The 13,214-nt window shown below is 48.3% G+C and overlaps 1 protein-coding gene across 1 annotated transcript; it reads left to right on the forward strand.

The window, feature by feature from the left end:
- Positions 1-9,199: 9,199 nt before the first annotated feature.
- Positions 9,200-11,377, forward strand: LOC124666262 (F-box/kelch-repeat protein At1g23390-like). The gene has a single exon (XM_047203606.1). The coding sequence runs from the start codon at positions 9,571-9,573 to the stop codon at positions 10,828-10,830; it is 1,260 nt and encodes a 419-aa protein (XP_047059562.1). The 5' UTR covers positions 9,200-9,570; the 3' UTR covers positions 10,831-11,377.
- The last annotated feature ends 1,837 nt before the right edge of the window (positions 11,378-13,214 follow it).

The following is a 13,214-nucleotide window of genomic DNA, read 5'->3' on the forward strand; positions in this document are numbered from 1 at the left end:
GGAGGACTCTACGCCGCCATGGTCGCCTCCGGTGTGATGTGTGAGTAGTCTACCCCTGGACTATGGGTCCATAGCGGTAGCTAGATGGTTGTCTTCTCCCCATTGTGCTATCATTGTCGGATCTTGTGAGCTGCCTAACATGATCAAGATCATCTATACGTAATTCTATATGTTGCGTTTGTTGGGATCCGATGAATAGAGAATACTTATTATGTTGATTATCAAAGTTATATCTATGTGTTGTTTATGATCTTGCATGCTTTCCGTTACTAGTAGATGCTCGGCCAAGTAGATGCTTGTAACTCCAAGAGGGAGTACTTATGCTCGATAGTGGGTTCATGCCGCATTGACACACGGGACGAGTGACGAAAGTTCTAAGGTTGTGTTGTGCTTGTTGCCACTAGGGATAAAACATTGATGCTATGTCTAAGGATGTAGTTGTTGATTACATTACGCACCATACTTAATGCAATTGTCCGTTGCTTTGCAACTTAATGCTGGAGGGGTTCGGATGATAACTCTGAAGGTGGACTTTTTAGGCATAGATGCGGTTGGATGGAGGTCTATGTTCTTTGTCGTAATGCCCAATTAAATCTCACTATACTCATCATGATATGTATGTGCATGGTCATGCTCTCTTTATTTGTCAATTGCCCAAGCTGTAATTTGTTCACCCAACATGCTGCTTGTCTTATGGGAGAGACACCTCTAGTGAGCTGTGGACCCCGGTCCAATTCTCTTTCTTGAAATACAATCTACTTGCAATACTTGTTTCTCTGTTTTCTACGCAAACAATCATCTTCCACACAATACGGTTAATCCTTTGTTACAGCAAGCCGGTGAGATTGACAACCTCACTTGTTTCGTTGGGGCAAAGTACTTTGGTTGTGTTGTGCGGGTTCCACGTTGGCGCCGGAATCCCTGGTGTTGCGCCGCACTACATCCCGCCGCCATCAACCTTCAACGTGCTTCTTGACTCCTACTGGTCCGATTAAACCTTGGTTTCTTACTGAGGGAAACTTGCCGCTGTGCGCATCACACCTTCCTCTTGGGGTTCCCAACGGACGTGCCAACCACACGCATCAGTAGGCTGTGTTGATAGTCCTAGCCTCACCTGCTGGCATAACTACGCTCATTCCCAAGGATTCGGGAAGTCTTAGCCCTACCCTACACTTTGCCAATACTGGTCCATCATAGTACCAGTACTTCATCACTTGGATTTGGGGATCGCACCCAAATTCAAGTAACATGGCACGAAGAATGTCTGCAAGTCCTCCGTCATATTCACTCAGGTTTGACGGCTTCACTTTCACATTTCGTCCCGGGCGTGAACTTGCCATTGTTGGCTGTAGAAATAGAAAGAATATAAGATTAGTAATAATGCATCATAATAGAGATAATAAAGAATTATCGCACTAAAAGATATGATAGTTTTATTCTCAAGTGAATATACACCATATTTTTAGAGAATTCTTTACTAATCCTATTTGACTCCTAACGTTTTCGTCCCATTTACTAGGTTCCAACCTAAGGTCAAAGCTTTTGCTACGATACCAAGCTGTGGTGACCACGCATACCACTGCATGTTGTAGTATGCCGATCGTTGATATAACATTCACGAAGTACCATTCCGCAAATATTACATCCCTCGAGTAGTACAACGAGAACATAGCAGGTCCATAACTCATTCATTTATTATTACAACTATCATACACATGTCATCTCGGAGCTCCTCTTGGGTCCTAAGAGGAATACTCCTGGGTTCGAGGCGAACCCAACTTAGCTTACAATATAAGAGTCTCATTAAGTTAAACATTTATTTCCTCGAGCAGCTAAATACTAAGAGTTCGGGCTGCTCGGTTACTACTACTCTTGGATATCTCTAGGCTTGATCTCCTCCGGAAGCCTCCCGGATCCGTAGACGATGAGGTAGTCTACGCCTTCTATACCTCCGAGAGGTCCGGTTCTTCATAGCCGATGATCTCGGCTCCTTCATTGTTATCGTAGTCCTCCTCCAGATGATTCAGACAATCTAAGCATGGGATTTAAGAGTGGTATGAGTACGAGCGTACTCAACAAGTTCATTATAGATAAGAGGTGTTTAATGCTCTAGCTACGATATTAGACCAGAAAGTCTAATACCAATGCAAGTTTTGATAAACATTTCTTCAAGAGATTGCTTTTATTCCAAAGAGCTATGTCCGTCGGCCTTCACCGGTTTACTAGAACTTCATGGAGCTCCTTTCCGGCCGTGTTCGCAGTTCCTTATCCCGGAACGGGGAGTGACGAGTCACGGTTCTTTACACTCTGCAGAGGTGTGTTGCTTTACCCATAAGAGATCTTAACCTTGGTGCCAACCGGGCAGCTTTCCCGTCCACACTTCCTTCGGTGTGAGGCCCGGTATAAGGTCTAGCCAATCATGTTCCTCCGCTACCTCGAACACCCACCCTTTGTTGCATACTCCGACCACGGGTCCACGCCGGCCCCATTATTCCCATAGATTTCGGGGTGGACTCCGACCACGACGTCAATGCGGGGCTCTACCATACATTCCTACGCCGGCGAGATGCAACCCATCATAGACCTCATTACCGTTGGGACTTCTACGGGTTCCCACCCCTGCATCAAGTCTCGCAAGATCATGAGCACCCGGTAATGAGCATCCGTTGATGAACGAGAGGTGGAAACACTTTTGACTACTCCGTCCCACTCCGGATCTTATGGTTAACACGGGTATTACGGCACAAGAATCACTTGGCGACATTTGTTGTTTAATCCTAGATGGATATAAGCCCTTGCAATGGAACCTCCACCATATCAACACAATCCATGGTTCCATTGCCCACCACATAGTCATATTCATAGTTATGAAAATAGTGGTTTTGCTTTTCATGCAATAGTGATAAACATAGTATTTTGCAAGTAATTTGGTAAAAATACTCAAATGACATGAGCAAGCGATGAACTTGCCTGAACACTGCAAAGTTTTGCAGTTGGATGGTGTGGACTGACCCTTGTCCTCTGGTTCTGAAAAATAGCATCATTGTCCGATAAGGGCAATGGTTAAAGAAGCAATTATGCATGCTTTCCATTTTTTTAGGGTTTGTTCCCCCCTTCCGATGTTTTATTATTTTATGTGAGAGGTTAGTACTAAGAACAATATTAGGGATACTCTGTTTAGGGCAAAATACAACCTTGAAATGTTGTCAAGGTGTTTTTAGAGTCCAAATGAATTTATGGACTTATTTTCTTTATTGAAAATAATATGTGTGATTTAAATCATTATTTAAATCCTCAAATTAGGACTTATTCTTTATTGTTTTCAAAAATTCTCTTTGATATTTTATTTAGATAGAGAATTTTATCTTTGGTTAATTTTCATATTTTTACTTATTTTTTTAGAGCTGTATTTTATTTTATAAAATTCTTGGAAATTCTCATTTAAATGGGTATTTTGGAAATGTCCAAAATACCCCTCGGGCCCACCTGTCAGGCGGCCGGGCTGGTTAGGTTGGACCAGCCCAGTGGGCTCGGTCCAACCGACCCAGTCGCTTCGTCGTCCTCCCTCGCTCTCGAACCCTAATCCCCTACTCGCTCTGGCGACCAAAATCGCCTCTGCCGTCGCCGATTTATCCCCGCCGCCTCAGGCCGTCGCCGGCGACGAGATGCGGTGGATCTGAGTCGCCGTTTGACGGCGAACCAGATGGTCCGCGCCGATCTGTCGCGGGCGTCGCCGTTCGCTCGCCATCGTCGCTCCAGTGCGCCAGGTCGTTGGCGATCTCGCTGCTCCAAGGGTTCCAGGCGCGATGGCGCCGCCGTGGGCCTCGCCACGGTGGTGTGGGGCGCTGCGGCGCTTGTCGGCGCATAGCTTGGCCTGGCCAGGTGCTACCGAGCACTCGGCGCGCGCCGCCGTGGCCGCCATGGCCGCATCTGCTCGTCTGCTTGCCCCAGGTATGTGCGCCACCTCCTGCTCTCTCGCCTTTGCCTGTTCTACTCCTTCCCTTCCTCTTCTTTGTCTAGCTTGGTCACTGGTTTGCTGTGCCTCGTAGAGGTGCAGCCATGCCGTGATGTTGCGGCTGTTCTGCTCGTGCTGCTGTGCTGCTGCTACGCCGCTTGGGTTGCTGTGCTAGCCGTTGTGCTAACCCTACTGCTGTGCTGCTGTTGTTCTTCTGTGTCTTGCTCATCTTGTTCATGCTCACTGCCTCTACTGGCCTTGGCTATAGTTGCCCTGGCCATGCCAGTGTTTGCAATTCTTGCTAGATTCTTGCTCTGTGCTTCTGTTCATGTTATTATGCTTACCAGTCACTCATATGTGTTCATGTATGCTTCCCTGGCTCACTGCTGTGAGTGATTCTTGCTATTTAGCAAGTACCAGTGCTGCTTGATTGGTGATTAGAGGTTGTTGGCTCATGGTAGGCTCGGCCTTGCTTAATTGTGGTCCATATACATCAATTCCTTGATGATATGCTTCGGATACAATCATAAATCATGTATTTGCTTGTACGTGATGCAATTGTTCATGATCTGTGGCTGTTTAATTCATATGATCTATGGTTGGTGCTAGGCTTGGCTCTAGCATGTATTTTCATGCTCTGTCAAGCCCTGATGATCAATCTGATCATCAGATGCTTGATGCTGGATTGCTGTTCCAACCTCACTGAGGCTTTTCCTAGTGTCTGTGTGGCATACTGGCTTGTGCTGATGTATTATTCTACTTGCCCAAGTATCTGTTGATGCTTGCAGTGATCCCTTGGATCCCTGGCAAGATGCTGGTGCTTTTATTACTTGTCTGTTTCATTTATCTGTATTTCCTTGCTTTATTAGAAGGATAAATGATGTGAACTGCTTAGCAGTAATGATCTCATGGATGAATTGATGAGACTAGAGGGATGCCAGCCACTGGTTGGGTACCCTAGCTCATAATGAACCCTATTGGGTGATGATGTGATGTGCTGGGCTTGGTGGCTTCATTGTTTTGGTGGTTGAGGTGGCCTCAACAGCAATTCTTGCTGTTCAGGAAGCTCCCACCCTTGTTGACTGGCTGTGACTTGATGAATGCATCACTGGACAATTCCTTGATGGATTTCCAGTGATCTTTGCTGTTGACAAACAAAAATAGGCACAATTGCTTATATGTCTAATGGTGTAACTAGCTGTAGGTGCTAGGTAACTTTGGCTGGTTAGATAGGATTAAATCCATGTTGGATTTCTCTGGTTGTGTCTCTGTGTGGACACAACCAGTGTTCCCTGGATGGTTTCCTTCTGGCTTTCCCTATGTTTGCTTGCACCAAATGGCTGGACAGCCAGATGATGACACAAACAGGGTATTCTACCCTTCTGTGCTCTTGTGATGCATTGTATGCTTATTTATGAGCAAAACTTGGTTTTGCTCAGGTTGATTTGGTTTATACCTCACTCCAGCTCCTAGATTGTTTGTTGGTGTAGAGGATTTCTTCAGTGTTGAGCTTATGCTTGCCCTGCTCCTCCTTGCAAGCCTGTGGTGCTTGAATTGATGTTGTGATGGTGTGAGCAGGTTGAACGGCAGTGCTGTTCTTCCTGTTCTTGGTTTCTGGTGGACTTACCCAGTGTAGCCTGTCGATGGATATGGCTTAGGGTTTACTGTGGAGGCTTTTATGTGGCCTTCTCCTTCCTCTCTAGTCGACAACTAGGCCTGCAGCTTGTGGTGACTCACTGGCCTGTGTGTCTTTGTTGAGCTTGCACACTGCCTGGTGAGCAGTGTGGCTGTGTGTGTGTACCAAGTGCTTGGTACCTGGCTTGGTACTTGACTGTGAGCAGATCAGCTCGGCAGAGCTGTGAGCATATCCTCTCTGTTGCCATTTTCTTTCTAACCTGCCAAGTGGCAATGCCACTTAGCATAATTGTTGCTTTGCTTAATTGTGTGCAGGGAATCAAGAGTATAATCAAGTGAAGATGAAGATCATCAGATTCAAGCATCTTATGAAACTAGACTTGTAGTTTAGGATAGGTCATTAATTGTAATCTTCTTTTTCTTTTTCTATTTAAGCAATTCTTGTAATGTGTTGTATTATTCATTTATTTTCTTTATGAATATTGTAATGACAATGTAAATTGTGTGATGATCAATAAAGCTCAAAGTTTTCTCTAATGAGCTTTACTTTATTTTAATTATTCATATTGTTTATTATTTATAATTTACTTAATGAATTTTCCTCACAATTGAATTTATGAGATATCTATTTGATGTTTGAATTTGAAATTCAATTCAACTTAGGTTTGAATTCAATCATGCAACTTAAGTTGTGATGCAAACTCCCCCTCTCTTCTCAAAACCCTAGTTTAGTTAGATGAGAAACAAGTTTGTCGCACTCTCGAAACCCTAACCCTGTAAGGTGTCGAGAGAGAAACTTGTTCCCCCTCCTATGCAGTTTTTGTTTAAAAGCGCGAAATTTCCCCAGAATTTACCATGCAATGCACATCCCTTTCTAAAATCTACCCCTCGATCGTCTCTAAACCTGGGACATTACATATGGTCATGAAGGCGGCAATGGAGAGGTACGCGAATGACAAAAGAGTGACTCAGCCGTTCAGAAAGCACCACTGGTGGGATGCTGTAAAAAATGAAGCGAAGTGGAAAGGACAACATGGTCCTGGTAGTGGAACCGACTCCACTTCCAAGAGAAGCCGTCTAGGACTTTCTGGTGAGTACAGCTCTAGCGACGCGATAGGCGACACGGAGGAAGAGCGTCCAACGGGCCGCGATAGGGCCAAGGCCGCGTCACGTAAGGGTAGGAGGAAGGGGAAGGAAACCTCATCAAGCAGTGAGGTAGGAAGTAAATCCTTCGTGATGAGTAACATGATGAAGGGTTTAGTGAAGGCTAAGCTATTCAAGCAATGGAACAAAATGAAAGACCGATCAACCGCCGCAATGAGCGAAGCAGAAAAGCGCAAACATGCGAAGGCCATGAAGATGGTGGAAAAAGAGCTTGGTCTGGAAGATGATGACGACGAGGAGGAGGAGCAGGAACAAGAGGAAGAAGAGTAGAATTTTTATTTATTATGTAATTTTTAATATTTATTATGCAATTTTATTAATTATTATGTAATCGGTAACATTTTAAGTTGAATAAAATAATATTCTTGCATTATTTTGAATGTCTAAACAAAATCGAGTGAAATAACTTAATGTGAAAAAGTAATGGTGATGTGGAGGAGAGAGAAGTGAGAGTGAGGACTATAGCCCGTGCATTGGCACCGTGGGGTGAGAGTGGGGTGAGAGTGGGGTGAGAGTGAGGGAAAAAGCTGACGTGGCGGGTGAGAGTGGGGTGGTGCATTGGCACCAGCCTTAGTACTCTAGACAGGATATATGGAGTATGCATTATAAAAAGAAGGGATATTCTAAAAAAACAAAGTGGGCACTCGTGGCTATTTAAGGTTGTTTTAGTTGTGTTTGGCATGGTTGATGTTGAGTTAAATATTATAGAAAAAAATAAGGTCCACATTGAATTGTTCCATGGCTATCCATTTTGCCACTTGGTTCGTTGCATCAAGGTTGCTGCAGGACATGGGCAGTGGGCAGCTACTACATAAGAAAATACCCATTGTGAATTACTCAACGAATGTCGGGAGATGGAGCTGATGGCACACCTGCACGAGCTGTTGTCCACGTCCACGTTCCCTTCTCCGAGCGTCGTGGACGTTTTCAGTGTTTTTGAGAACACGCTCTGGAAGATGTATCAATTTTGTAGAAAAAAAGACCAAGATGTTGAGTACAACGCTAACCGATTTGTCTTAGAAGCCGAGCTTGCAGTTGAGCATGAACAACACGATTTTTTTATGAAGTTCTATCTGACTCCCCGGGTGTTGGAGTGGAGCTCGATGACCGGCGGTTGAGCTTCGTCGGTGTAACGGCAGCGGAGCTCTGCCATATACTCATTATCGTTGTGTTCCGCCTTGAGGCGCTCGCGGGCCTCCGTATCCTCCCACAGCTTGCGTTTGGAGTCCACTCGGTGGTCGACTAGAGCCAAATCACGTCACTAATGGCTGCCCAAGGGGGAGTTCATCCGCTTCTCTGAGCTGACACGGCGTCGTACCCATCTGCCTCCTGCACCGCCGAGTAGAATGTCCCAATCCAAATCCTCTTGTGGATGACATGGTCGGTGGTCTCTGTCACCCACGTCCCAGGCCCACTGACGCTAGCCAAGGTACTTCCCGTGCGGTGGTGGAAGGTCGGGGAACCAGGAGGAGCTGCCTCCTCCTCACGCTCGGGACAACTATACACTACGTCGATCCGCGCTCTATATCGGTGGAGGGGACCTATGACGGGAGTTTTCGGCCATCTGGCAGCGCCGGAGTGGGTCTGCTGCGGGGATGTGGTTCGAGGGTGGATTTGGGTAGGGCGAGGGAAAAGTTTTACTCACCGACTCGGTTGACGAGTAAATATAAGGGCTTGAACGATGGAGGGATTAAAAAAACACTTCTCTAAATAATTCAAGGGTTAGATGCGGTTTAGACACCTAAAACGGAAAAATATACTACTCATCTACTAACAAATTTTAATTTTGAAGGGGTAGAGATACCCTTAAGACGTGGACTTTTCTCTGATCAAACTAGGCGAAACCTGGGCGGCAGCGGTGCCCCGCTCCAACCACTTCCGGCGGCGGCGCCGCCTCGTGACGCTACAATAACCCTGTCATCGGCACCGTCAAGTATAGGCGCACACGGGTATCCATATTATGCACACTGTATTGTTGCGCGAGTCTGAAACCATGGGCTTCGACAGTTCGACTTCGATAATACAGTACTAGTAAACTGGTTTATTGGAGTGAAATGCGCACCATCCATCCGATTTTGACATGACATGCTAACAAGCTGCACTTCGTACGTCTGCGGTTGGGAGGCTGGCAATCTTCTAGAAAAGCAGTGGTTCTGTGTGTGTGACAATGACGCGCACCGTGGTGATAAGATTCTCAACAAGGAACAAAGATCAGGCAGCCAATCGCCGAGCTGGACGCGCGTCCCGTCCCTGGCGATGGCATCGTCGTCCAGGATGTGTGGATCATGGGCTTCGATCGCGGCAGCCTGTCTTGCGATTTCACTGCAGATTATATTCTCAAACTTCCTAATTACTCGCTTCAGTAACTAGTAGCCAGTGCTAGTGCTAGACATAATCCCGGCGGCGTTGATGTTATCACCGGCGGCGAGTGGAGTCTTGTTTGACCTTTCCGTTGGCGAGGCGTCAGCCAAAGCTCGCAAAGCTCAGCAGCAGCAGCATCGGATCTGAATAATATCTTGCAGGCCCCTGACGAATGCTGATTGCTTTTCTTTGCGTTGTTCCGATCAGGTTTGGCGGCAAAAGATAAGTCTTTACGTCCCTGTCGTTCCAGTTTTCAAAGTGCGCAAGTCAGTACACGTTTATCTTCAGTGGCTGCCCACTGCTCAGTGCTCGGCCGGTCGTCCCTTCTCAACCACTCTGCCTCCGGGCGGCTATTTAGCTCGCCGCCTCTAGCTGCACAGCCCAAATTCGAGATCTTTTAGCGGCAGAGTGTCTAGCTACAGTTTGCTGTGGTCTTGCAGCATCGGAATCTGGAAATGGGCGTGGGCATCCAGGCGCAGGAGCCGAAGCACCGGCGGCAGGGGCAAGAGGAGCGCGAGGCCGACGGCGCCGCGGACTCGTCGGCGCTGGCCGCGCTGTACCTGTACGGGGACGTGCTGGAGTCGGTGGTGGACCGCGTGCCGGCGGCCGACCTGGCCGCCACGGCGGGGGTCTCGCGGGAGTGGCTGCGCGCGGTGCGGTCCGCGCTGCGCCGGCGCCCGCGGCGGCTTCCCTGGCTCGTGGTCCACCTCCACGGCCGCAGCCGCCGCCGCACCGCGGCGTACGACCCGCACTCGGGCGCGTGGCTCACGGTGCACGCCCCGCGCCACGCCACGCCGTCGCACGTCCGCCTCGTGCGCGGCGCGCGCGGGGACCGCGTCTGCGCGCTCTCGCTCTCCGGCCTCGACGTCGCGGGGGACCCGCTGGGAACGTCCGCGTGCGTCGCCATGAAGGCTCCCCGCGTGTGGCGCGTCGACCCGGTGCTCGCCGCGGTGGGCGACCGCGTGGTGGCCCTGGGCGGCGCGTGCCAGCTCGCGCTGGCCGAGGGCGAGGACGCCGCCGCGGTGGAGGTCCACGAGGGCGGCAGCTGGACCACCTGCGACCCGATGCCGGCCGCGCTCCGGGAGTCCGCGGCCGCCACGTGGCTCTCGGCGGCCGCGACGGAACAGAGAGTGTACCTCGTCGACCGGACCACCGGGTGGGCGAGCTGGTTCGATCCGGCGAAGCGGCGGTGGGGTCCCACCCGTCGCCTCGAACCAAACTCCGGCGTGTCCTCGTGGGGCGTCGCGCCTGGCCGCGCCGGCGCCGAGCGGCTGGTCCTCTTCGGGGCGAAGCGCGAAGGCGAGGGGGCGGAGAACAGGGTGGTGATCCAGGCGTGGGAGGTGGACGGCGACGACCTGGATCTGTCGACACACGACGACACGATGCCTAGCGAGATGTCGGGGAGGCTCTTCCCCCGCGACGAGGACGAGGAGGACGAGGAGGAGTTGGCGCCGTCGATCGGGGTGTGCGGCAACGCCACGGGAGGGTACGTGTACAATGCGGCCGAGCTGGGCAACGGCGCCGTGCTCTACGAGCTGCGGAGCGGGGAGAAGGGGAGCGCCGTGGAGCGGTGGGAGTGGGTGCCCTGCGCGCCGGCGGTGCGCGCCGAGCCGATGGGCCGCGCCATCCTTGCGTGCTCGCCGGTGGGGCTGGACGAGCTGGCGCGGGGACTGCGACCTGTGTCCTCGCGACGGGCATGCGCGGACAAGCACTGAATCAATCAACCTCAACCACTGCGGTTGGAACAACAACCAACTGTTGCTGTACTCAAAGTTTGCACCTTGGCGAACTCTGGGGCTGGAGCTGGCGTGACCAGTCACGCAATGGATGCACTACATTTCAGCCAAGCTATGGACTTCGATGAACCAATACGTGGGGCATATACCATGTTCAGGTTGAGATGATTTGCATTGCAGATGCTTCGCCTGGCGATCAAGGCGTTCACGGTTTCTCAGCCAATGCCAACTTGTATCGCGTGATTAAGCTCTTCGCTGGTTACAACTTGTTTCTCACGGACCTGTAATAGTGTTGCAAACGCTTCGGAGATGTTCGGAGCGAAGTTAGGTCAGGTGTCCCAAACCGTATGCCTGTTTTCGTTGCCGGTTAAGTGAAGTGTGAGATTGCTGGGCTCACCGGTTAATGGATTATGTTTTCCATCTAAGAATCCTGCTCTAGTTCATCCTTTTGATGAACTAAACCATGTGCTCCTATATACAGTCCCTATGTGCTGTTTGTATCAAGTGTTAACTGAAGTGCTCTTCTCCAGTCTCAACTGTATGTTCTACCTTTAGCTTATTCTGCTAGCTACTGCATTTACTTACCTGTGTATTGACTCCATTTACTCTGGCTGAACTTGTCTGCATCCTTGCTTATGCTCGGTGTTGATTCAGTTATCCCTACATCTCTGCAGTGATGAAGCTGGGCCTTGGATAATTTACCTAGGCTTTCCTTTGCCTGTACCATTACAAATCATTGCCTCTGAATGGCATCGTCTTGGGAAATCCTTATATTTACCCAACTGTGCTATTTATCCTGTGCTGAGCATGGTTTATCCTTGCCTAGCTATTTTGTGTGAGCTACCCATGTATATTATTACATAGTTAAATCTTGCATAGCTTTATTATTGAATGTTGAAATGGTCTTGATTGTTTAGTGCCAAGATGATTTTCCATTGTTTTATTTGCCCATTCCTCTTTTATTATTAAGCTTGACATTATTTCATTGACCTTAATTATTACCTAGTTTGTTATTGTCTCAATGTTACACTTATCTGTCCCTTTGGCTAGTGTGCTCTGGTTCCAATGGTTGTGAGGATTTGCTATTAATGATCATCTATAGGCTTGCCTCTTTACTTGCTTACTCTGGTTCACTGTTGGTTGCCTACCATGTGTCATTTGTCCAGTTATGGACTCCATGAATCTTCCTGGAACCTATCTGTCAAACTCAAACATAAATATGACTTACCTTTGGGTGTGGATACATTATAGCCCTAGCCCATCTTCTAGTTTTTTGTGTTTTTGCAGGTAACAAGGATAGATAAAGGACTTAGATTAGGTTTTAGTCTTAGTTCTTTATTTATTTGTTTTTTATTATTATTCTAAATTTGTAAGGACAATGTAATGTTTATATTATCAATAAAGTGTGTGCTTGCTTTATTGTGAATGATCTTTTTTTGTAATGTAGTTCAACTTTGAATGTAAGATTTAAATCCATTTTCGAATTCAAAAGTACTATTGTAATTCCATTTTTTCCATTTTCTGGTAAACTAACAACGAAGATTATTTCAAGATCAAAACAAAATTCTTAATGATACTCCTAAATAATCAAGAAATGCGTAGTGATCTTAATCACTTTGATTTTAAGAAAACCGAAAATTTCCCCCTCAATTTTTGATGTATGCACAATTCCTAAATCTACCCTTTCGTTCCCTATAAACCCGGGGTGTTACACTTATACAAAATAGACTTGTCGATCACATGGATAGCTGGGCACGCATGAGAGAGGAGTGAATGGCTAGATCGTTGGATGTGGTGCCATGTTGTTGAAGTCTTAGGGCATCAACGTCGGCCGGTCTATTTGGGTCGGGCAATGGACACAAAATCAGCCGCACCGTCCTTTTTGTCTATTTGGGTCGAGGGCAGCCTAGCGGCTCGACACAAATGTTTTTTATACTTTTTTATTGATAGAATAATTAATTTGCATAGTTAATTTACCCTAGCCTACTCTACTGCTCGTCGTTGTCCTAGGTGAGGTCCACGATCACGAACACCTCTCACAACGAGTTAGGTGCCAGCGCCGCCAGAGGGTATACCGGCGGTGGAGGAGGAGGGGTTGTGGAAGGCGCGGGATACTGCTCCCATTGCCACTTGGACACCAATGACGACATAGGGTATGTCGTCGGAGGAGGAGTGACCCGGGAAGGCATGTGTCACTGATTCCACTATGACCATGGTGGGGGTGGAGGCGGTGCGCATGAGGCCTCCATGGCGATCCTGAAGGACTCTTCCTCATATAGCTCTTCCGACATGTGGGCGCAGTAGCGAAACAGGGATGCTCGCAGTGAGACGGTTGCCCCAGCGCCTCCTAGGCCTTGATGGCA

This window comes from Lolium rigidum, chromosome 6 (genome assembly GCF_022539505.1).
Source record: "Lolium rigidum isolate FL_2022 chromosome 6, APGP_CSIRO_Lrig_0.1, whole genome shotgun sequence".
NCBI lineage: Eukaryota > Viridiplantae > Streptophyta > Magnoliopsida > Poales > Poaceae > Lolium > Lolium rigidum.